Raw genomic sequence first — 26,322 nt, forward strand, 5'->3', positions numbered from 1 at the left:
TCTTATTCAACATTTTTTAAGCTTCTGTTTAATTATTAATACTCTCTTTCACAGCCTAAGTGCAGATGCAGTCACTTTAGGCCTAAGTTTTAAGTGACTCTTCTTGTGCTGCAACACCCCTTCTGCACTATAACACTACATTTATTCAGTGTGTGAATGGAGAAGTGTTGCTGCTCTCACTCTTCTGAAACAATCCGAACTGAAGCTAGTGCAAAGACTGCTCTCATTTCTGGATAAGAAAAATTGCTGTAATGAGATTGGAGCTGTTTTGGTGAACACCCACTAGGTGCATAACCCCGAACTGAGGCTTTGAGGAAGTGAACTTGTTGATTATGTAGCTGTCTGGTGTGTTGTTTTTAATTAAGATTTTTTTTATTAATCAGGAGGAGCCTAGGAGGAAGGGCCCTTCTGTGGGCCATTCTGTGTCCAAGCTGCAGAGCTTGTTATTTATAGTATAAAAGGTATAGTACAGGAGCCTTCTTCAGGCAAAAAGTAGCTTTAAACACTATTAAACATTCCTTGGCCTTAGTCTTTAAAGCTACTTTTTGCCTGAAGACGACTCCTGTACTACACCTTTATACTACTAAACATTTAGAAGGGGAAGTAAGTTTTAGCTGCTTTTTAGAGAAAAAAAAAAAAAAATGCTTGGTCAAGGAATAACATCCCTCCCCTCATCTTAATCTAAAATTACTTATGCTGAAACCTGCTGCTAAGAAGTCTGTTCTCACTGGATTGTACTGGGGAAAATGGATTGTAATTTATGGCGGGGCCTGTTATAAATCCACGTGTCTGTCAAAAAATGAAAGCTGAAACCTTGAACTACGCCGTCTCCCTTCACTGCACTGCCTGTGCCACCTCTCCAAGCAAGCATAGCATGGTATGAGCCTGTCATTATTTCTCTGGTCCCCTGTAATTTCCAAATTATTGCTATTTATCTTGTATCATAAATTCACTTGCACTCAAAACAGATCCAAGTTCTAGTTACTGCTACGGGGCGGTGTCTTGCTGCTTGATGAAGGGCATGTGATGGTTCAGAGGGCTGACACCTGAGGTTCCTCAGTTATTGCCTGTCACTTAATGGAGAAACTAGTTCCTCCGGGCTTGTTAACTTAAAAAGAAGATCAAGGAAGTTTGTCTGCCTCCTAAGCAGCTCCATACTCTTCTCCCTTCAGATTATCTTATCTTAACCTGTTAGTTTTGGTTTGAGATGACTTTATTAAAAAGCAGCTCCACAAGGAAAGCTGAGTTAGGGCTAAGATAAAATGGCAACTGTGTCTCCTTGTCATCATTAAATGATGTGATTTAAAGCAGATAATGTATTCATTATCTCTGGGTACTGTTTTGGAGCATAGCCCAAAAGAGCTGTGCTTTAGCAGCAATTAATTGAAGGTGTGTTTGGTCCCAAACTGCTGGGAGTAACTGCCCTTGTGTATATTGGGATTGTGCTGAAAGCCCTTATCTGCTTTTCTGGTGCTGTAAGAGGACTAGAAGTTTTTTCATGAAATAAAGTGAAAATATTTAGTGATATTTACATTCAAAATAAGCTGGTAAGTAGTATTTTCGTAGGTTTTGTTGATTTGATGACTTGTTCTCAATCTAATTTCCTATAGCAGTGTAAAAAGCTTTTGGATACTAGTGACAAGAAGTATAACGTGACCTGATTTTTCGTAAGGCTCCCTCTTGTATGACACTCTTGCAGGTTGTTTGGCAGCAATGGAACTGCTAGTGAGTGAGTAAAAGCTGATCCATCTACCTAACAGATGGTAAATCTTATTAGCCTCCCCTGTGGTCATACTGAGTGGGGCTCTGTGGGGGTCTGTTCAGTGCTCCTATTGACTAAGTGGATAACGAAGTGGAGAGTGGACTTAATTTTAGAACTGTCACAAAGATACAAGAAACTTTGAGCTTTTGACAGAACAGGATTAAAATTAGCAGTGAGCTTTCTAGGTTAGAGAAATACAGAGAATAACAGAAACAAGAGAAATAAAGCTTTACTAATTAGAGGTTTTTCTCCCTTTTGTCAATATAGGCATATATAGTGTTAAAGTAAATACGTATTTTTGAGGGGCGTTTGGTTTTAAAGGTTAGATGGGCCTGGCTTCCCAAACCATGGTTTTAAATAAAACTGTGTTTATTCTTTAGTCTCTATGGGCTGACCTGTTGAGTAATAGCGGCCACCTATTTTTGTAAAGCACCTCGCTTTGATCATGTGGTGGACAATTTGAAGCTCTTGAATATGATTTTAAACTTTAATTCAGTTCAGAGGTTCTTAATTCAGTAGAATTAAGTATAACTTCTTAAGTCTTTATGCTAAGATTTCTAGCATTCAAAATGAGGAGCAGCTCCGTACTTCTTTAAAGATCAGGCCTTGGAACAGTGGGAATGTTTCCTTTTAACATCACTCTTATTCAGCTTTTGCTGTGATAGTTACCCACAGCACCTTCAGCATAAAAAAGATTTTCTTCATTCAGAAAGACAGAAATTGCCTGAACAAGAGGTCAACAGATAATTTTTGTTTAAAGCATAACCTTTTTTCCCCCCCCTCATAGGTTCCCTACTCGTGTGTAGGCTGCCGTAGGCTTCTGGGAACTAGTGCTCTAAGAAGAAAATTTCTTGGCCTAGATACGTTACCTGCCTGTTTTCATGGAACTTTCTAGGTTGGCATTTAGGGATGCGCTTAAATATTTAGGGGAAACTGGATCATATTGTCAACCTACCTGTGTTATGAGTTAAAATAGGTAATAGCATTTGGAGGTTTATTCACATCGCAGTGCGTAGTGAAGTGTGTAGTGAGTAGTAGCTTGGAGTGGGTAGGTAACTTACCCTGAGGTTGAGCTTGAACAGGGTGATAGATGAGGAAGCAGTGGTTTGTTTCCTTGCTTCTCCAGTGTCTCCGGGATCTACCATTGAGACGCTAGAAAAGCAGGATACTGTGAGCCCGCGAAAATCAGCAACACGGGTAGGAGTTGAACACTTCTTCCTGTGTCGTTTATCTGAACCATGTGAACTCTCCTAGTCCAAGCCTGGGCTTACAAGGTCCAGTCATTCATAAAACCTATACCTACAACTCCCAAACATTTCCTCCCTGCGAGCATTTAAAGCATTTACAAACTGAAATGATTAATCTTTTATGGGTTTTTGTTCAAAGAGAAGCAGTGGAGAGATTACAGCTGCCTGCTTGTGGATCTGCTGTGGGTTCAACAGGACGGCTTGACCTGTATTTTGCTGTAAAATAGTTGCCGTTTCAAAAGTAGGAACTGAAAACTCCGCTGTGAGATGGATGTTTACAACTTCTGAAAGCCAGCCATCAGAGACAAAACGGGCTCTCTGGAAAGCGCTTTAAAAACACAAAAGCTGTTGAGAGGTAAAAATGTTGGCTGAATGGTCCAGGTGGCTGATGTTGGAGGGGTTAAGGCAAACCTTAACCTTAAAACATGGTCAGAAACCTGCTCTCTTCCTGTCTGTGGCAAAAGCCAAAACAGAAATGAGAAGGCCAGGAAAACAAGTGAGTGAAATAGATTTAACTGTCGGACATTAGGCAAACAAAAGTCATTTTTAGACAAGAACATTACCACTATTTAGGGCTGAATTTCTATCTGGCACAGAGTATTCCATCAGCTCCGTACAAATGCAGCCATGCATTTGTTTGCCTAATGTAGGCAGTTAGTACAATTACTGCTCTACCTGCAACCTGTAATTAGTTCAAGCTGTCTCAGTGCCTTTACTGGGCGATCCAAACACTGACTTCACTGAGTGCAGAATCTCAGTGGAGCAGGAGCTGCTCTCTAATGTTGAGGAAAGTAATGAGACTTCTGCTGTTGTGCTTAAAGATATAAAAAAAGATTTTTACAAAGAGCAGAGAGGTATTCTTACATGTTTACCATACCTAGGGAGAGCTTTAGAGGCATAAGTGGAAGCAATTATAGTTATGATATTTATACTAAAGGCATAAGCTGTAATATTGATGAGTTTACCCCAAGGGTCTGTGCGTGCTGCATTGGCTTGGGCCAGGTGGTAACTTCAGCTGGCTCGCATCTCTAATAAACTCCAAAGATCCGTCCGGCTTCCATATTTTCACATATCTCTTTTTAGGTATTTCTCTGCATGCAGCAATCGCAGACTAGAGGAAAAGCATCAGTGGAGCAGGTAGGATAGCTGTTGATGGAGAACCTCATGTCTCTTGTTCCCCTTATGGGTGCTGGGTCAAGGTTGATCTTTTCCATCACTCCTCACCCATCTAGAGGCGGAGAAGGCCCAGCAGCCAGACAATCCCACTGCTCCTCTGTTTTGTGACTCGTTTAAGGTAGGGTTGACTTGAGATGGGATATCAGCTGTATTACCTGTGCTATTGGAGATTTTCACGTGCAGTTAAAAATGGTCGTGCTTATTTGTTGCTGTTTGGAGATAGGAGCTACCTCTCTGCATCGATAATTCTCATAAATATTCAACCTCTGTCTTCATCCAAACAGCAAGTAATTTATTGGCTATGTAGGACTGCAAGCTCCTACATGCTTTCTGCTGCTCTGTGATGGCAAAGATGATATTTCAGGAGTTTCTCTGATATTTCAGCCTGGGGGGAATGTAAATATAAGCATAACTGATTTTGAAAATGCGCCTTTCTTCTGTGTTTCAATAGCTTGTGCCTTACAGTTGGTATGGCTGACAAATCAGCACTGATTGCTAATTAAAAAGCTGAATATATTAACGAGCTTCACACATCCATTTCTTCCTCAAATTGAAACCCAAGCTGTATGAGCGAGTGCTAGTGGAGCTCTAATGGATACAGTCTAATTACTTGCCATTTTTGCTTTGACTTAACAGTTCATGAATTACAGTAACTCTGACTGACAGATCATTGCTGATTGCTAATTAAATGGTAGAATTCAGTTTTATGCACCTCCAGCTCTTACCCCCCACAAAACAGTGACACTGTATCTGAACAAAACAAAGAAGAGCTTTCTCTCTGCTTGCTTGTTGATATGTAAAAGCTGATGGTCTCGTCCCTCTGCAAAAGAAAATTTCTTAGGGCACATCTAACAGGAGTGGTGGAGAAATGTATTTCCAAAATCAGGCTACTTCTGTGTCTCTTATAAAGGAGATTTTGGCAGGAAGCTGTTGAAGGCCATGAAATGACTCATTGTGTTTCTTGGCCATCTCATTTTCCTATGGATTGCCATCATTTAGCGAGCGTAAAGAACAATTGGATTTCTAGCCTTTTTTCCACAGAATAGGACAATTCATTCACTGCCGTAGGTACCCACTAGGTCACCTGGACACTAGAACAAATGTAGGAATGGATTTTCTTCCGTTTTCTTTCTCTTAGTTTGTCTGTTCTGTTCAGCATAGTTGGAATTTAATTTGGTTCTTGACAGTTTTACGACTCTCCTAATGAGTGATATGTTTTAACTTGTGAAAGCGATCTGTGAAATTCTTTGTGGCATTTTTCCCTCTAGTCCTGAGTGGTAGCGGGTACAAATACGGACAGCTGGGAAACCCTGGAAATACCTCTGCCAGAAGAGCAGCTTTATAACTGCTAGAAGAGCAGCTTTCTCACTAAATGCCTGGTAAAATGCAGTTCAATTCCAGACAAGTCAAGATCAAGAGCTGATTGAAATTGCTACAGATCTTTCCAAATTTACACATTGAAGGTGTTGAGGTTGGATAAACTTTAGTTAGTGCTGATTTCAGTTACAGAAAGAGTTACAAATATTTATCCTTAAAAGATACACTGGACCTTCTGCAAAAAAAAAAAAAATTCTCTCTAATTGGTCATAGTTTGTGAGCTTGCCCTTAAGTGCACCAATATTTTAATACATTGTTTGTATAAGTCCTTCAGTGCTAATGTTCAAAAGAACGGTAAAGAGAAACGGTGTATTATTCGGGATCCCATATATCAAAAAGCATAAAGTTAAAATTTCTGGCATATAGATGATCATAATGGTCCCTTCTGGACTTAAAATGTATTAAAGGGAGAAACCAAGAAAGTCATTTTTGTAATTTAAAGCTTTATCTTTTCTTTGTTAGTAATTCTTCCTGTCTTGATATCACTGCTCTCTTTAAGCAAACTAGGGATTATATTATTACTCGGAAATAATAAAAAGACCCCGCTTTATTGCAGCCAATACCTGTCATAAATGTAAAATCTGGAGTTCTAATGGCTAGCAGCCGGGTCCCCCTTCTTGTCCCAATTCTCCCATCTAAAATAAGTATTTAATAGCAGTTATTAATAGTAACTCAAAGTAAAGCGTTGTACAAAGATGGGGATGTGACAGCATCTGGAAAATTGAGCAGCCCACGGTCATAGACCCCGAGATATTACCGGGCAACACAGGTGCCAAAGGACAGCTTAGAAAGTGCTCACAAGCAAAGAAGTTCATATGAAATCTTGATGTCAACTTCTTTGCCTAGTAGTTTTTGTGAAAATGTCTTCTGATGCCTGCTGAGGTAACTGAGGTGTTGAGGTGTTATTCCTGCAGATGTGATCTCTGGAAAAAAATCTACATTTTTGGAAAATCTGGAACCAGAACATCTCTGGTTTCTCAAGGGGATCAGGGCAGCTGCTTTCACCAGCTGCTTTTAAACTTCACCCCAAGCTCCCGTGCCTGAGTTTCTATATGTGCCTGAGAATGTGGGGTCTGTCTGGCCCCATGGTCTTGCTGAAGTCTAGGAGGAAGTTTTATGCAGCTGACAGCCCACAGGATGGAAAAAGGCCACCGTTTTCCTCTTTTTGACTAGAAAATGACCAGAATAATTTGGCTTGTGGAGCCCGTGTCAGAAGTATTGACCTTTTTAAAGAATACTGCCATATGGGGCTTCTTGCCTCCACTTTCTCCAATTTTCCTTTACTCAAGAGTGACCGGCCTCAAAGAAAAAGTTCACTGCTCTAATTGAATATTCTCCATATTTGAGAGGAGTAAAAATAAACATTCTTCTCAGTTTATTCATGCATAAGCTGGAATCATCCGAGTGTGACATCTGAAAGGAACTACATGATTATAATCTGCAATGAGAACAAAGTTCATCTTGTGTGGTTTCTTATTTTTCACTGCAGGCTTTGAAAGAGGAAAGAAGACTGCAGAATCTTAATACCCATTAAAGCTCCAGAAAGGCAGGACTGTGCGGCTCAGTGTTAACCTTTTTAGTATTCTGCCGGTTAATTGTCTGTCCGTTCCACCTTTTCTTCGCAGGTTAATGGGGTGGTTAACAGGGGAGGACAGGGACGCTTGGCCAAGCGCACTACAAAGCGAACTGAAAAGGTCAAGGCAACGCGCTGTATTATTCATGGACTAAGCCGGGCCCAAGTATCTTGGATCTCGCGTCTTCCCGTGATGAATTGCAACAAGAACAAGAAACAGCCCCGTGTGAAATTGGCTCTTGTGCCGATCGTTGTAGTTCAAATGGAGAAATGTTCGAATTGTTGCCCGCTGTTGTTCTGTGCTTTGAGATTAAAGATGTGTGAGCTCATATAGCCACCGAGAGGGCCACGGAATAAGCAGCGGTTGTGTGACTCCCCGATTCGATTTGAATATCATACTGTGTGTATGTAGATGGAATTCTTATTTTAGCTGTGGGCTTTGTCTTGGAAATGCTGCTTGCTGTCTAATATCTCTGCCTTTTGGTTATAGGTTTCCTAATATCAGGCCTCTTTTTAAATGGTATTTTGTTTAAAAGTGTTAATGCACTAAATTCTACAAAGGCCACCTGGGCGGGGGACTTCCCTGCGTGAGTCAGCCCTTGCTCTCCGCAGCTTGCAATCCACAGACAAATTTTAAGGACAACTTGATGCAACCTTTCTTCTTTGCTTCAACGCCGATGACGTTTCAGTGGGGGAGAAGCTTGCAGTGTGACTGAAATGCTCTATTTTCTGGACCGCAGTCCCTCTCATGGACCAGGGAGAGACATTAGCAACAGTGGAGTTTGATCTGATCCTCAGCAGCGGCCGTCATCAGCCCATCTCCTGGGCTGGTCCTTTCCCATGGATGTCACAGGCGCATCTCATCCACCTGCGAGGTGCTCCATTTACTACTTGGGCTGCAGAGCTGTTCGCTGCCCTTCTGAACCACAGCCTTGTGTTTTACAAGTTTTTCTTTTTATGCAACACCTTTGACAGAGAGATTTTGCCAATAAGGAAAATGAAAAAATGTTAAGTTCAAACCCTGTATCTTCTGTAAGCCATAGTCTGCATTGTAGCCAAGCAGATGCACCTGCAAAAGCTCACTCGGCTTGGGCTTGTTGTCCCTTCCCGGGCTTAGTACAGGAATTCTGGCATTTACAAGGAAGCAATGATTGCAGGAGCAAGCAAGAGAGTTATGAGGCAGTCTTAGGGGAGATGGGTATTTATATCTTTTTTTTTTTTTAAATTGGTATAGTGCTCTCTGTTTCTCATTGACTGGTTTCAACTGACATCAGTTGCCTGGGGCCAGTGAACTTAGCTGTCAACAGATAAATCATTTTTGTGACAAAAGAATGATGTGATGGAGGGAAGCGAACCCCCCATCACTCATTTGGAAATGAGTCTTTGCAATGAAAGTGACCTGAAAATGGAGCTCTAGGGGAGGGGTCTTGCATGTGTCCTTGTGCAGGTGACTCAAATAGCCCCAGCAAACACAGGCTGGATGATTTTTAATGTTTCCTCCCACCAAAGGAGGAAAAAAGAAAGGGGGAGGGAGAAGAATAAGTGTTGAGTAATAATATTTATTGAGAGAAGCTGCAGGATTTATCATCTCCCTATGGAATTCCCCAGCTAAGAGGCCAGAGAATCAATATAATGCACTTATTAAGTTTCTTCAAGAGGCAAGTTCATTTTTTTTTTGTTTAATTTTGTAGGCAGGTCTATTGAATCTCATACTTTAGAAAGCAAAGTCGATGAGAGTTTTCTTGTGTCTCTCTCAGAGTGTCCTGTCTGACACAGGCACAGCATTTTCTAGATGTGCTGGAATTGGCTTTTCCATGTTACACAGCCTAGTGCTCTCTCATGGGCAGGATTGCTCGTTTCTTCCCAAAGGTCACTCATTTTCATTGTGATTAATTCTTTTAAATCATTCCAGGTAAAAGTACATCAGTTTGCACCAAATATTGCCAAATCATAACCCAACATGCATCATATTAAGAGTATTTTTTCTAACATGCTGATAATATACCAAACTGTATGTGACTGGGTGATCCATGGGGAGCAGTCTGCCTGATTTAGTGTGTGCCTGCTCATCAAAGATGGATGATTGCCACTACGTGCTATAAAATTTTGTCTGACAAAACCAACTCCGTAGCAAAATAATGCTGTCTCCAAAGGGCAATAATTCTTTGTTTTCTGTCCCACATGTTTAAGCAGCTCAAGCTGGCTCGGATTTTCTCAAAAAGACTTTTTTATACTTATTCTTTTTAAAAAAAAAAAAAAAAAAAAAGGTTTTTGAAAACTAAGAAAGCTTGTGCTAAAACTTTGATGGGCCTTTGTTCGTTGTTGGGAGCCTAGGAAGATGGTCTCTAGCAGACGAAAATTTGTTGCGCTTATATTCCTATCTGTGTAAGTAGATACTGGGTATTAAGTGGCTAAATACTTTTGAGGTCCTGGATTTTTAGTTAAATCTTAGGGCTGGGGCGTGGTGGATTCTTCCTTTTTTTTCCTGTCTTTTCATTTTGAAGTCATTCTTGAATGAGAAATTGTAACGAAGTGATTTTTTTTTTATAGGACAAGGTTATTACAAAGTAAACAGGTAAATGGTAAGGAAATGCCAACTGTAGGACAGATTGCGCGGGTCAGGTGAGGATGCCTGTTGAGCATCATCTGACATGGGGATGGCTGTTGAAAAGTAGGCCAATATTTGCAAAACCAGGCATTGCTCTCATCTATGACAGGTCCTGGGCGATATGGGAATTTATGTATGGTGATGGGGAGAAAAGCATCCTTAGGGCATCCATAGGAAGAGGGATTTCATGGTGCTCAGCATGGGGCAGCAGTTGGGTTCTGTTTTTGCTTTCTTTAGCATCATGTCTTGCACTTGTAGCAAAACTTGTCGTATAGGCAGCAACCTGGAAAGCAGGCAATGTGTGGCTGGATTCCCATCAGCTGAACGTGGAGGGATCCCTGTTTTTAGCGCTTCTTGGATCATGAAGATCCACGAGCATTTTACAGAAGGTTAGGCTACAGACTATTCTCGGGCCAGAAAATACAACCTCCATATGAAATATATGGGTTTTCTCTAAAAATCTAAGCCCTTTTTGCACACAGTTCGGTAAATCTTTGTTCAGAGGTACTTGCCTAGTGAGCAGGTACTTCCCTGAGCAGTTCTCTGACATTATCTGTGTCTAAGTGTGTGTGTAAACTAGTAGAACCCCTCCCCAGCTCCTTCCTCACAGAGGTGGAGAGAAAAGCACTGTGCTGGCTTTGCAATTTAAATAAACAAGACAATTTGCAGTATAAGAACCAAGCTAAATCTTTTGTGGATGTTTATTCCAGCCAGTTAAGACTAACAAAGTGCAAATATTTCTTCTAAAGGTGCCCCAAGGTGCAGGGAAGGCTCATTAAGTTGAAAGGCAGCTTTTGTTGACCTATCTATCAAATATATCCAGCATTAATTTCCTTGTTCTCTTTGTGGCCAGGTCTTTGGGGCTGGTGGGGGACAGGTTAGTATTTCCTAGGCTTTACTGTTGCTGAACGCTCTGAAGTTTCTTCATTTTCATTTTCTGCCTCCTAGCTATTCTGAGCTTTTTGTTCTTTAAGAAACTATCTTCTGTTTGGTATAAGAAGTCTTCAATTATTCCAACCTGCAATTACAAAGAAGTGATGTCAGATGTATGCCCCTTCCTCTGTATAGAAACAATTTAAACTCTTGCAATTAGTTTGTTTCAAAACTAATTGTCTTTAGAAAGAAAAATGCATGAAGGCACCTGTCGCACTGCAGTAACAGTAGGTGAATTCATACATTTTTTGTCCCTTTCCATCTGGATTCAATTACTTTACTGCTGCAGAATAGACTTCTTTCATTGATATCTGTACATTGAAAATAGGAGTTTATCACAACTCTGTCTTTAAATGGCATTGAAAAACAGCCACCTTAAAAGGAGGGGATGATGAGGAAATTAATCTCAGGCAAGTTTTTTTTGATAAGGAAAGGGAACAGAGGCTTCTGGCATTTATATGCCAAAAATCAGCACACAGAGAAAAATGAGTATTCCACATTGCTGTGGCAAGAATCATTTTTCTGTTAAATCAAAACGAAGTTCTGAATAAATATGTTTTCCCATGAAATATAATTCGCTGGAGAATAAAGCGGAAGAATAAGAGATGCTGAATGATAATTCCTACAGACAACCTCAGTCTCCTTCCAAAATAAAAACGTAATTATTCTAATAAAGAGTACATGCAGATAGATACACTTCTTCCTTGCAGGAGTGACTTCAAAACAATCTTAAATACCTATAGCGATTTTTATGGCATAGAGTTGTTGTGTAAATACCAGGCACTGGTAATTTCACGACTCTGTCTCTCCACACCTTACCTTTATTCATACGCTTTGTCAGCGTTTGCAATGTGCAGCACTTCTGTAAACTTAAGATGAGAATCATCTCCCTTCACACTGAGTTATACTCAAGACCTAGGCCTGATATAATGTGAGCATCCAAAGAATCAATTTTCCAAATGTGTTCTAAGTGGCAATCTTTTAAAAAAAAAAAGGTCCTAATCTATCATTCTGACAGACGTTCGGCGGAGCGTTGCTGCTTTAGTCACAACACAGAACAGCTGACGATGAATTAATTTGAGCGAGGCTTGCTGTTGTGTTTATTCATACATTGAACTGGTGTTCCTCAAGCCTGAACGTGAAGCTGGGCACTCTGGTCTTGGTTGGCACTGGTGAGGGAGAAGACCATGCAGGTTCAACAGGTTGTGGACAACCACTTCTGCCTCGCTGGAGACACAAGCACAAATCTGGGAGAGGAGATCTCTGCTTCCTCATCCCCACTGAGCTTTGTTGGGTCAGAGGATCAGCTCTGCCTAGCGCTGGGCATGGGGCCATGGCCAAGTTTCCTGCTGCTGGCCTTGATGGACACCTGAACATGGGTTTGTGCTCCTCCGTTGCCAAGAGATCGTTGCAGCAGGGACATCCAGAGGTTGAGACTTGCTAAGAGCAGGCCAGCTCTGGCATGACGTGCTCACCATATAAACATGCTGTGGATTAGAGGAAGGAATCATTGTGCTCTCCTCATTTTTAAGAAGCTGAAATAAAAGCTAAAGAAGTCATTGATCTGGCTAAAAGCGCACAGGAAGTCTGAGAAGAACTAATCACTTAGTGCCAAGCTCCCATCAGGAGGCTTAGCTGTGTTTAAAGAAAACAACAAAAATACTCGTATTTTTCCAGCTACTGGGAACAAGCAATCTTCATTCTCTGGAGGATCATGTGGGATGCTGCGGATCTCCTGCCTACCTCTCTCTGGAAACCCTGCTCATAGAAGGATGCATAGAGATGCTCAGAGCAGCCCAAGCCTTGGGCAGATGGGACTGGGGGACACAGAAAGGAGGCACAAGGCGAGGAACACATTTTTACAGTTTCTCCCCTAGTGACAACACACGGGCAGGCACATGGTTAATGATGTCATCGGAAAGCTCTGGGCAAAATTATGTTCCTATCCCAAATCGCAGCTTGTCTGCTGTTCTGTGCATTTTGTATTTATAGACTACCTGTCAACTCCAGATCCCCAAATAAGTCCTAGTATGGCATATCAAGAGTGGAAATAATAGTTGCTTACATAATTGTAATGCTACTGACACAGCTGATGAGCTGATGATGTTATTTACCCAGCAGTGATGGCATTCAGACCCTGGCTGACTTACAATTACACTGTATGCTCCGAGCCCTAGCATGATTTAAATTACCATAGGAGCACAATGAAAATACAGTCTCTTGACAAGATAAAGGACGGGGACTGGGAAGGGGGGGAGGAATGGCTTAGAAATGTCTTTTCAGTGGCTGAAGTGTTCAGCAGTGCTTATTCATGGCTTTTTAGCTTGCACATTTCATTTTAAGAAAGTAAATTGGAAGCATTATGTTCTGCCTTTTCTCCGTGATTTAAAGCCTCCCCGTGCCTGCTCTCCAGCTCTTCGACTGCAGTGAGCCACCTTCGTGGCTCTCATTGGGAAATGCAAATTTTTTTAAATCGATAGTGTCACTTTTTTCCCCCCCTTTTTCTCCCAATAACCATTTAGCAAGGAATCTGTGTGGACAAGAGTGAATTGAAGGACATCATTTGCAAACAGCCCCAAAGCGATTGCTCTGAGAAGCAGGGTTGTCGGAGGGAAGTGGATTTCGGAAGGAGATTTTCGCTGGTGACTTATTCCAGATGGAACAATAGGTAACCACAGACTAATGCTGACAGTGTAGCTGAACCTTCAGTCACTGCAGTGCCAGGCTTGGTCTGTTAAGGAGCACTGGCTGTTGATCGCTGCCCGGACCTGCCAGAGGTCCTTGCATGTTCAAATCCACCTTGTTTAGGGATCAGCAGAGCCAGATCAGGCCCTTGTCCCATCTGTACAGAGACTTTCTCTCCATCTCATTCCCACCGTCATTCCCACATGAGCAGCTGTGCCAGTGGGCTGGCATCCTTGGAGGGAAGTCCCTCCAATGCTCTCCTGGACGTAGGAAATGCAACTCTGCAACATAACCTGAGATATGATATACCAAGATCCCAGTGTAGAGCTGCAGCACTGGCAATGCCCCTTCAAAAAGTGTTCCCTTGTTCTTTTATTCTCCAAGAAAATCGGTTGAATGAAAGAGGTTGTGTCTGCCTCCCCTCACTGCCACGTGCTAAGGCATTTTCATCTTGACAGAGAGGGACAAGATGAAAAGCATAATTAACACCCCAGAAGTGACTGGATGGGCTACAAGTCAATCAGGCTGCTCTAAATCTGACTCTTGAATTCACTAGGAGACAAAAGCGATCTTCAGTCTGCTTGGATGCCGAGCTGATGGGCTCATTCTCAGCTACAGGAGGGTTGCATAGTTCCCGAGGACTGTGCACAGTGTGTAAATGCTTGCACTTCTGGCGTGTTCATCATATGCAACTTATGCATGCAATGAAAATCTGGATTTCTTTGGACAGCAGGAAGCATAGCAGGCTTAGCTTGAAGGTTGAGCTGCACAAGGTCTCATCGGACAAGGCGATATATGGTTTCCCTTTGGCTTAGCGTTTGATTCATTACTATGGGATTTTTATTCCTGAAAGCGACATTACACAGAACTTCCTACACAGATAAGCAATATTATTGGCCTTGTTTGAAGCGTATAAAAATACTTCTAATCCTGCCCTCGTTACACATTGCCCATGGCCAGACAAAGGGAGGATGGAGGAGGAGGAGGGTCCCGCTCCCGTGCAGCGGCAGCTCCTGTATCCCCACACCCCGCAGCTCTGCCCGTTCAGCTCTGCTCCCTGAAGTCACACTGATTGATTCTCTTGCGGCATGGAGGGATACATAAGCAGCACTTACTGGCTGCAGCTGAATTACAATTATTGAAAGATTTCAGCGTGAGGGACCTCTGGAGGTCACCTAGACCAGCCTCCTCTTCAATGTAGGGCTTTATGGGAAGTTACCACCTCCTCTTCTGCTTGAGCTTACTGCATTTCTGGTAATGGCCAATCAGTCACTTGTGAATTTGCCTGGATGCAGCTAGATTTGCCCTGAAATGTGCACAGCACTAGTATATTCTTGGCCCTGGCTATGTACTCACTCAGATAAGACATCTCTCATATGGTTTTTAATTATGTGATATGGACCAACAGCAAAGAATACAGAGATACCACCCATCTTTCAGGGTGATACAAGTCCTGGTGCATCACAGATGTCATTAAATGTGTCAATTTTTGCTGCAAGGGGCTGCTCCAAGGAATAGAAGTCCATGAAGTCCTTACTGATGGTCTCAAGGAATATAAAGAAGCTTCATGACTTACCCAAAACATGGGTATTCTGGTCACAGACTACCATGAATGCACTTTTTTTAAAAAAAGATCAGCATAAATCTGAACAGAAAAACAAACAAACAAAAAGTTATAATAGCTGGTCAAGGGTTTAGGATGGCATGAATGAAGGAACCAGTCCCTTTTCAGGACAAACTGCCAAAGAAAAAGTGTTTACTTTGTTTATAGAAAAATGTAGATGGATATACAGCAAGCGGACTCATTCCCAGGGTTATAGCAATAACAGGGTAAATATGTAAAAGTACAGAGGCATGCATATAGGTTTTTTAGAGTGCCTGGCCACCCAGACTTCCTAAATCCCAAAAGGAAATAGGGGTGTAGGTTTGAAATAGGAAATAGGTGCTTTTGAAAATGTCTGCAGCAGCTATAAATAACATGCAATGGCAAAATGATCTGGCATACAGAATCTATTTTTACTTGGGAGCTATTAGTAATAGAAAGCAAATGAGCTACCTTTAAATATGAAGTACCTCTCAACATTTTCCTTTGTCTCCTAGAGCTACTTACTAAAGCACTCCTTGGAGCGAATGCAAGCAAAAGAAAATTACTGAAAGGACTTAAGAGGGTAAGCGGTGGTGACTGCTTCGAGTAAGGAGGAAAAGCTGAGTAGAGGCTTGAGGAAGAACTACTGAGATTTTATTAAAAATCAAAACCTCGTTTGGGCCTTCCAATAAAGTCAATTAGAAAAGGTTGCTCAGTATCTGGAAAAAGAAAAACACAGTTTGGTTGTTTGTGTGTGAAGTGCAGCACATCTGAGCTGTCAGTGATGCCTTTGGAAGGAACCTGCTGGTTTGCACAGCTCCATGTGGTCGTCCTAGGTACCATGGGCAGGCCAAAATCCTTGTCCTACATTTGCTTGGCACTGTAAGCCAAACGTCTGTGCAAATCTTGCCCTGGACTCGCTGTTGGAAATCTTCACGGGTTTAGATGCTGATGCCCAAGATAAATACAATGCCCCTCCTGCTCTATTTTTGTTTTCTCACACTCCTGGTTTGCTTGCACTGCCTTTCTTTAAAGAAAAGAGTATGACAGAGAGCTCAGTCATATATTTCCATCCTAACAGACCCAATTTAGTGAAATACTAAAAAACCAGTGTTTATCTGTTGCAAAGAGGACAGCACATTAACAAACAGTCAGTGCTAAAAGCAGATGGAGGAAAGAGTGTATTCATTTAGGAGTAATTGAATAACAATAATAATGATGATGGTAAAGAATTACGTAGAGTAACCACCTTATGGCTGCCCAAGTCCCTTTGTACCTAATAAGTGCTCCTGAAATCGCTCTAAAGCTCGGTGCTTACTATGAGCAGTCTTGTTGACTCGTGCTATTTTTAACAGCAGTAAGAAAGCCTGGCAGCAAGTGTTTATAGGGCTGGAGACCTTCTCTCGTAGAGGGCAGCAGGTAAGCAGACTGCTCATCTATAACTGACAGCGTGATTAGCAAGAGCTGGGGAAATATTTATCCAAATCCCTACACGGGGATTGTTAATGCCCAGCATCCTGTGATTTAACTGCCTGGCAGCTACAGCCAGCGACATTATTCCAATGTTTAAGACATTTACTGCTCGATCGCCACATTTGCAGTTTTTCAGAGTGATTCCAGTGAACTCGCTTCTCCTATAGCTTGGTGTGAGAGCAAGGCCTTTCTCATAGCTAAGCGTTTTCTCCCAGTTGTGTTAGCAGTGCTTATGCTGTAATGGCCTAAGAACTATGGTTAGAGGTCATAGCTGTTATTAGGTCAACTGATTTAGCTGGGAAAACAAGATAGGCTTTCACATGTGCAAACTTTCCGTGTGGTCTGGAACAGCAGACTTGAAGCTTTCATTGCCTGTCTGAGACCTGAAAAAAATCTGTCTTCATTTTTGTTGTATGCAAGACAGATAAAACCAAAGATCCATAGGTCCTGATTTTGTGGGACAGCAGTACTGACAGTACCTGAAATCCCAATGTCACCTCTCTTGCACAGTTAGCTCTGTGAACCTCATCATAGGCTTTTACTGTCCTCAACGTGCTGCTGAATTTATTAATGACATTATTAGGATGCCTTTTAATTGCCTTTCTGCTGTATCACCTCAGATTCAAAACCCAGAGCTGTTCTACTCAAGTGCTCTTACAACTTGATCTGTTTTGAGAACTTCACTCACTGCAAGGTTAGAAATGTCTTTGCTTCCATTAATTCTTGTCCCTCTCAAGGATGCCACCAATTCTGAGTTAATTCCTTACAGAATGTCTTAATGTGTGCCCCAGCTTTATAAAGAAAGCCCATTTTTGGCCAACTCTTATCAAAATTGTAGCTCTCTTCCTCTACCTGGTAGCTCTCTTCCCCCTCACCTTCACTATCCGTGTACCTGTTCCAATGCCACTGAAATTATTTTCCTCTGGTAATTTCACATCTCTCTCTCCTTTGAATAACTTGATTAGACTTCCACTGCTCTCCCTGCAGATTCTGTTTTCTCTCCTTTCTTGTCCTTTTTCCCTTCCTTTGCACAACAGATGCAAGGTTTCATTGCACGTCCAACTGCAACAGCCCCAAGAGCAGAACAGACCAGAAAACATTTTTCTTCTATGAGCTCATGGATAACCAAGGCAGCCTGTGAGAGGTCACCACAACAAGATCCAGCCTTGGAAGTCTGCAGCTTCTCAGCACAGAGTGCTCCTGAGCAAGCTGAGTTCTGCAGCGGCTGTGGCACTGGCCTGGATGACTTTACAGGACCTTTCAATGTCATATACATCAAACAACTATTGTAGGAGCCAACCTCAGCAACACGTCCACTTTCCATCAACACACTGTGAATCTCCTTTCTTGCTTCTCCAGCTGACCTAAAGGCTAGCTGGTCTATGGCCCCTTTCCATGGCTTGATTTTCAATTAAGAGATAATGTCAGTGAAGAGCACAGTTCATCAGATAGTTTTCCCCTGCTGTTGCAAAAGGCAGAGATGTAGTAAGCAGAGGTCAATGGGTGAAAATCTGTTTGCCTGGCTAAAAGATTATATAATATGTTAGACTAATTTTACTTCATTTCATATTCCCATATATTAGTGTGGCTTTTGTTATATACTTATCCTTATGTAAGTTACATCTGTTCTTTTATTCACTCAGCCATGTTTGCTCTGCTTTCAGATTTATGAAACAGGCATTCCACTGAGCTCAGCAAATGATGGGCATAATAACTTATCTAAATTGCAAAGTATGTGATGCCCTTGAGGTAAACTCAGATGTGAAGGTTTTATGAAGTGTCTCACATGTAGAAGTGCAGGGAAACGTTTGTTTGCCAGCTCATGTCTGTCCTGTGGCTGCTCAGATGATAAGAGGATTCTATGAAACCATGATGAAGTCCTAGGGGCTAAATGGAGGAGAGAAGCAGAACTGTATTATCATCTTCGTAAAGGAAGCAGAGCCATGTTGGCACTCGCTGCCTTCTCTTTCCATGTTGAATTTCTGGTTGATAGGCTCTCAAGTGTTTCTTTATTTGATGACTTGGAGGGACTTCATTAGTATTTATGAATTTATTCCTATAAGGTAGAAAAGTAATCAATCCTTTCTTTCTCTTACAAAAACAAAGAGAAATGAAGACTCCATAAAGGAAAGGAGCAATCTTAGGGCTGATGCTCTAAATCCTGTAGTTTCTATAAAGTCTTTAGGTGTCTATGTTTCTGCAATGGCCAAGGCTTGATACTCTAAATCTTATAGTTGCTATAAAGTCATTAGGTGCCTACATTTCTGCAATGCCATGCAAAGACTTGATTCTCCGAGTTATCCAGGGTTGACCTCTACTGCTAGCATTGGTGTTCCATCCATTGCATGTATCACTTAAATTATATGTAATTCCTACGGATATGTTATTACTTTGTCTCTGGTGTAAATTCAAAATTACCCAGATTAATTTCAAAATAATTTGATAAGCCTTCCACCCTGAGCAAGGGAGTCAGGCTGGAGTGTCAGGCTTGGTGCCTTTGTATGTCACGCTGCAGCCTAAATGAATTTTTTTATGGATGAATTAGAAAATAAAACTCTGAAAACAGTGTTTCGTAATGGCAATTCTGACAGAGCCTTTAACCATTTGGAAAATAGGCACAGCAATAATTCTGCTGCATCAAAGAAAATTTTTGAGTGCCTTTATTAGGCGCAACAGCTGTTTGCACTGCAAAAGCCAAACTTCCTTGGTGGTAGCAGAGCTGTCAGCTTTTCATGAGTTCTGCATTTATAGCCGTGTGCATAAACCCCTTTATGCTCTTTGGCATTTTCCAATGTATGGAAATTAATTCAATAGCATAAATACAAATAAACACCTTGTAACTAGAACTGTGTGAAGGTCCTTTGTAGGGGCCTGCGATCACTGTCACACAATGAAGGAACTGGGAAATTCTGAACTTTTCTGAAAAGTTCTAGCATATAGAAGTTATAGGCTGTAATCCTTGACACATCAGCTTTTCATCATCTGCCTTAATCCTCTTTCTCAGTTGCTTATTAGGGTTCTTTAGCCTTGCCTAGTGTTCTTAATTAGAGTTAGTGGAAAAGCTCCCAGAAAGTTTGTCTTCCTTTTTTTCTGCTAAAAAAGAAGATTTCTTTGAGCACATGCTGAGTATGCTGAAATTTAAATTTTGGAAGAAAAATAAAATAAAATAAAAAAAAGAAATGTTTGATGTTGCTTTCCATTTCTTTATTCTGAAATAAAATAGAAATATAATTGTATACTATGAATCAAGTAGTAAGTTCCACCTGGTGCATGAAGCCTTATGTCAAGTACAGTTATTCAATTGTCAAAAATGAAATGCAAAGCTATGTTCAGGCTGCAAACAAATTGTTAAGCACCACATTTTAAAATGGCACAGAGCAGATTTTGAGGGCTTCAGTGAATTTTATTCCTAAATATAGAATCTTGCACAAATTCCAGTGGTGTAAAATGGGATGCCACTCCTTTTTTAAATGTTAGCTTGGTTTCAGTTAAAGTAAAAGTAGCATGAGAAATATAAGAAGGAACATGCATACGTACATACATACATATATAAATATGCTAAATGCAATACTTTGATATTTTGCTAAAATTACGGTGACCTGTTAGCTAGTGTCTGTTGAAATGTGTGCGAATCTTTAGTACCCACAAAAAACTTTCATTGAGTTTCAGTAAATATTTATAAATAAAATAAATATATAGAGTCCAACTTGCAGCCCTTCTTAGCAGCCTCTGTTGGACTGTGGTTGTTCAGAGCTCTGGAAATCAGGTAGATTATTTAAACACCTAACTACAGAATAAAATATTTACTTTAGATACAAATTTTGGAAAAGAAACTGTCTCTGGTACATAAGTCCATGCTCTGAGAATGGGGAGAAGAGAGCAGGGAATCGGTTATGCGTAGATATGTCCCTGGCTCTATGCATTTTTACTGCTATCAAAGTTTTTTAAGCATGGCAAGAAATAGATATAGACTTCTATAAATACATGATTGTGTGAGAGATTTGGAAAATCTTCCAGTGCTTTGTGAGAGCAGTGCACACATTTATCAGTTGTCCTGTCTCAGGTGCATTCTGTGATGAAACCAGATCTGTTTATTGTTTGGGGCATTTAGGCTTGGGTTAGCTAAAGACAATCTGTATTTTGAGAATTTTATTATATTTTATTTATATTATTATGAGCCACCGCTGTGACATCTCAGCAAGGCTTTGCACTGAGCTGGACTGCGCCATGGACACACTGCCTGTTGAAAACTTGTAAATATTGGTTCTGAAAGTACCTTGGCCCTCAGCTGGGGACACTGAATTGTTTTGGGCACCTCTGTCATATTGGCTTTAACCAGAAAAGCTCCTCCTGCCTAAAATAACCATAAAAGAATAGATGCAAATTGCAAAATAGCGGTGGGCTGGGTTACAGAGGCTGCAGCAAGGGGCATGTTTTGCAGTGCCCCGTGTTGGTAGCACTGATGATCACAGTAAATACCAGGGCTTGACAGAGCCCTAAGCATTAGTGCAACACTTGGAATATTTTGCAAAATTTGCCCTTGCTGGCCATGTGTTACTCCCATTTTCCCAGAAGAGGCCGGGAGTCCCTGGTGCCGAGTGCCCAGAGCTTTGCTTTGCATCCCAGCTGGACCTGTGGTTCCTTACGCCAGGTTCCAGTCACCCGTGCAGAGCACTAGCGTAAGACTAATACTAAATAATCCCAAATACTTTAAGAATTACAGTGACCAATTGCTGGGCATTTGCATGTCTCTACATTTCACATCACCAAAGCCTCACAGACGGGACTTAATTTGCCGGGCTGATTTTATTCCCTATCAAAGCTCCTTCCCACACCAGCAATTAGTGCATGATTCCATAGGACAGAGATGGAAGAGAAGTGGAGACAGAGCCAGAACGGAGCCGTTCAGTTCCCCCATTTGATAAGCACACGACACTCTTAACGTAGACAAAGATCAACTGTGGGACTTAAAGCAAGAAATAAACACATATGTGTGGTCAGGGCCTGAGTGGGGACAGTGTTCGAGACATATATGATTAAAAAGGCACCTACTCTCTTTTCTACAGTTTGAACAGATGTGACTCAGATGGACATTTACTCCCCAAGGAGCAATATACTCCTCTGCCCTTAGCTGCAGGTTTTACCTTCTGAATTTTATTCCACACACGTTCTTTATCACTTCTTCTTCCTTCAAGGGTGTCCATGGCATCTGCCATTAGCGACTGCAGCTGTGGTAGCAAGATAAAAATTATCAGTGTGGAATTCGCACAGAAATAACTTCTCTAAATACACAGATTAAAACCTAATTAAAAAATCATTTGTACGCTGATGATTTTATTACTCATCTTTCACACAATGAGCACCGCCACCTCATCTCCGCTTCAGCCATTACACTGTATTATGGTGGTTATAAAATACTTAACAATGGGGAAAAAAAAAACTGTGGAAAAATTTGTATTTGAGCCTATAGATTTTAATGTGGCAAATGTCCATATTTAGCAAAGGAAGACTTGGGCTATAAAGAATAAAGGCTCCATATTTCATTATTTAGCTTGCCGGGTTATTCTGTGTAGTACATGAATGCTTTTTAGTATTTCCTCCCAAGGCTAATGTATCATAATTTAAGGCAGCATGTAAAACCTCGCAAGAGGACAACGCTAACGCGGAGAAGCTTTTACTGTAGCTGCAAGTATCTGGCTCATTTTCCCTCTTTTCCCTCTCCTTGCCTTTGACAGAGCCCCCTCCTGCCCAGCGCCCAGCGTACCAGAGCATAAAAACAAGGCTGACAATTTCTAGTGCAAACTATAAAAAGCAGCTGTGGAAAAATACATGCTAATCAGTGCTTAGTGCTAGAGGGAAAGGCCTGAAACTCTGGTTAGCAGGAGCATTGCCTCATGCCAGGAGACTTCCTAAGCCCTGCTTGGGTTGCATTTAATATGCTAACTCAGGGAGGTGGCAATTAATGGCAGGAAGAAATGGGGAGGAACTTGTGTTTAATGCAAGTTCTGTGTGATATGGTATGATGCTGTATTAGGCCTCTTCTGCAATGGTTAGCTGGTAAACGTGAACCCGAAGGAGTGGGATTTGGTGTCTCTTCCCACATTTGTTAGTTCTTTTGACTCCGGACAGACCAGCATGAGCTTGAGCATCACATGGAGACCGGCTGTTCCTCCTGCGACACCTAGATGGGGCAGCAGCTTAACAGGAGCACAGAGGCCACGAACCAAAAATGCCCATGCTGAGGCTTTTCCAGGATAAAACTGCTCCTCTACCTCCCAGCATCGGGTAAAGGAGACATCAATATCTTCTTGGATCTCTCAATAAGCTTGGGCTCGCTGTGCATGTGACACCACGGAGTTACGTCTCATTGGGCCAAGGAGCTGATGAAAATGTCTGCTTTGAAGTCTTAGGCTTTGGTATTCATGAAAAATAAAAACGTGAATTTCTGCCACTGGCTTTAAAGGAATCAAGAACCTGTCAGAAATTTTCCGTCTGACCACTTTTGTGACAGATAATCTTCTATGAATCCAGCATAGACAGAGCCTGGAGATTAAGGGTATTAAGGGCAGGGGGGCGAAGCACAAGTCCTGCTGTGAACCAGCTGGAGCAGGACCTGGTCGGGGGAAGGGGAGTTTCCTTGGTCCCATTTTTGGGGGGCAATTTGGGGCTTTTCCAGCTCTTCACGAGCCAGGACTGGGACATCAACCAGTTACCCCGAAGGACCAGTATGGAGATGTCATTGCTCTGGGCAAAAAATCAAAACAGAGGAAAACCTCCCAATTAAAATTTCACTGAAACGGATACATCTCAGGGCAAAGTGCCTAGTGTGTATTCTTTATTTTGCTTTTAATTTTTATCACTATATTTGACCAGCTTTGCTGGCAGAGAGGATGTGACTGCTCATGAACAGGGCAGTTGGCACAGTCATTCTCCTAAAGCTGATCTTTTTGGGAAAACCCCTTCCAAGGAAAAAGGCTTGGTGTTTTTTTTCTTTTTTCTTTTTTTTTTTTTTTTTTTATGGCCTCATTCAGTTTTAAACTGGAGGAGATTTCTGTTGTTTTAACAATCTTTCATCTTGATTTTTTAGTGTACAGCCATGGTGACATAGCACTCGTAAACCTTGGAAAGATTTTGCTGAGGATTTTCCCTGACACTTATATTCAACTGTTCAAACGAACTGAAATCTTTATTCTCCCAGGACCTATGAATAAATACTAACCCAAAAAGCCCTCAGCTGAGATTCTCCTTGCCATAGATTAGGACTCTATTTATTTAGTTGCAGAAAGACATTTGCAGAGGAGAGTTTATAACTGAAATGCCTTTGGGAGCCGGGCTGTATCAGTGCAAATTGCACTGTTATAAATTCAACATGTTTTAAACTTTATACAACTTATACCGTATGTGATAATAAAAGTCTGGCATCTTTAGCATTTTCTAACCCAACAATTTAATGGGCTTGCATGACCATAAAGTCTTATCTCAGTTTTACCAATTTAAATTCAGAATGACCTCAGAGGAATTACTTTAAATTTATATTAGTACAAGAGATTAAAATTTGGCCAGCTCTGCTTCCTTCATGGAAAAATACCTTCTAAATACTTGGATTTTTTTTTTTTAGAAATGTTACTGAACAGCGGGAGATAAACACAAGTAGCTGCAACTTTCATTGAAGGGCATTGAATTGTGCCAGTCCCACACATGGTTATTCCAGTCTGGATCCCAGTGAGAAGAATATAACGCGTTGGCCAAACATTGGGGATTTTTTGCCTGTTCCTTGGATGACTCACTTGTGCCGAACCCGCTATGGGCAGAAAAGCTCTGGGCTTGATGCAGTTGCAATATGGTTGGGAAGGAGCCCACAGTGGCTTGGGAAGAGGCATGTGCTGTGCTGGCTGGTGCTGAGGAGCAAGTTGAAGCCCATTAATCACCCCCTGGTAAAATCCACTTTGGAAACTCTTGCAGAGTTGTGCCTTAACACTACAGGGCCTGAAACTGGCTACGACATCCCAGCTACTGAACTTCCTAGCCTCTGCTTTCACATACAGGTTAAAGATGCAGTTTGCAGCAGGATGAAAGGAGAAAGGAAAATAAATGAAAGTTGAATTTATACATTTTAATGCTGGGGACAGCGTAGCTGACAGAGACGTGCTGCCTTTTTCTTTTAAAAATCATTTTTACCTTGGCCTTGATAAACCGTGCATGAGCATCCTCACTGCAAGATTTACAGTCTGTCCCTGAAATCTCCCAGAACAGATCCTCATTCTGCCAAATCCTACCCCTAAGAGACTGAAGACCTTTGTATTAGGTAGCCTAGAGCTTTCTCCCAAAAAGGTTTCTGGGAGGTCAGGCTTATGATTACTACATGACAAGATATAGGCAGTAGCATAATAGCCCCTGCCTAAGCTGCGAAGCGCTGAAAATATTGCACCCTGGAGAAAACCTGTAGCTGAAATATGTACCAATAACTCAAGACCCTTCAGTCAACCTTGAAATGTGGCACTGCTGAAGTTTAATGGTAGAAGACTTGCATCGAAAGGCCGGTGTCTTTTAATAGCAGTTTCCCTGCAATGTGTTTTCCCCTTATTTGGGCCAAAGTCTGTTAATTCCCTCCAGCCATGGCAGGATGTTGCTGGTCTTCTCTAACGTTGGCCTCATGAAGCTGCAGCTCTGCAGAGCTCGTGGGCTCTGCTGGACAGCAAACAAATTTCTAGGGACTGGCTTGGGGAGAACAAGAAATTTTAGTGCATTGCATTTGGATCACTGAGAGTGGACTGCAAATAGGTGCCGTGGGGGATTTCTTTTTGGCCATGGTGAAAGGTTTGAAACCTGTAGGTAAGTACTCGAGCTCCTTCCCCTCTGTGCCAGAAAACTCAACAGTTTGATGGAGGGGTAACCCTACATCTACATCACCTACTTGTAGGTTATCAACAGAGCACCAAGATGATAGTGACTCCAGCCTCACGACGACCCTGCTAGTAACATTATCCTAAGTTTATGGAGGAAAAACAACAGTGTGGAAGGTATTATGGGAATTATATGACTGTGCTCAGAGACAGGGAGCAACTTGCAGGTGGAGCCAGGAATGAAAAATCTTTTCTCTCCTTATTCTTCACTTCTCTGCTTTTAATTATGAGATTCTGCCTCTTTGGCTGCAGGTGGCTTGTGATGTTAGGTACCTTAAAGTAGCACGATCTGAATAATTGCAATCATTTTCCCATACTAATTTTGGGAGGTTTGGAGGAAAAGAAGAGGCTTTAAAAATATGTGAGCAGTTGAGTCATGCTGGCTCTGTGGAAGTTATCCTTGCAGGTGATGAGCAGCTCCTCTGACAAGGCACTGCAGCAGGATTTTGAAGCCATTCCCCACGTCCACACGCTCAGAACTGGCGTTCAGAGCCAACAACAGCGCAATCTTCTGCCCCAAACCTCCCCTCCTTGGCCTCCTGCCTGCGGAGGCCAGCACAAGGATTAGAAAGGAATGCTTACCAATTCAGCATCCTGCTGACTGATGTCCTGCAGGTAGGGGAGGGATGCGAGCTCAGCCATGGCTTGATTAATCACCTGGGACTCCTCGGTGGCTTGCTGCAAGCAGCCGAGCAGGCTGGCGTACTGCAACTTCTCTATCACGTGCGAGCACGCGCAGAAACGGTCCTGCTCTCTCGGCAAAGGCAAGCGGGTTAGGAGAGAGTCACAGAAAACACGCTTCTCCTTCGAGTCTTATGCCTTGAGGCTTATCATCAAATATATATGCGCTGGTAATGCTACAAGCAATATGGCATCAGCACCTTTACGATATAATGCTGCTGACAATTATAAAGAGGAAAAGAAAGGGCTTTCTTTGCACAATATCTCTAGTGGTACTAGAAGAATAAATACATGCTTATAATATATATGAAGGGGAGGC

The 26,322-nt window shown here is 41.8% G+C and overlaps 1 protein-coding gene across 1 annotated transcript in view; it reads right to left on the minus strand.

Moving 5' to 3' along the window:
- Positions 1-10,638: 10,638 nt before the first annotated feature.
- SPATA16 (spermatogenesis associated 16) overlaps positions 10,639-26,322 on the minus strand; it is a 71,108-nt gene continuing 55,424 nt past the window's right edge. The window contains exons 8-10 of the mRNA XM_026045406.1: positions 25,905-26,069; positions 21,564-21,647; positions 10,639-10,761 (exon numbers count right to left, since the gene is read on the minus strand). Of these exons, the coding sequence (XP_025901191.1) occupies positions 10,639-10,761; positions 21,564-21,647; positions 25,905-26,069 (372 nt within the window). The remainder of the gene's footprint in view (positions 10,762-21,563; positions 21,648-25,904; positions 26,070-26,322) is intronic.

This window comes from Nothoprocta perdicaria, unplaced genomic scaffold (assembly GCF_003342845.1).
Source record: "Nothoprocta perdicaria isolate Ctin4 unplaced genomic scaffold, notPer1 scaffold_4, whole genome shotgun sequence".
Taxonomy (NCBI): Eukaryota; Metazoa; Chordata; class Aves; order Tinamiformes; family Tinamidae; genus Nothoprocta; species Nothoprocta perdicaria.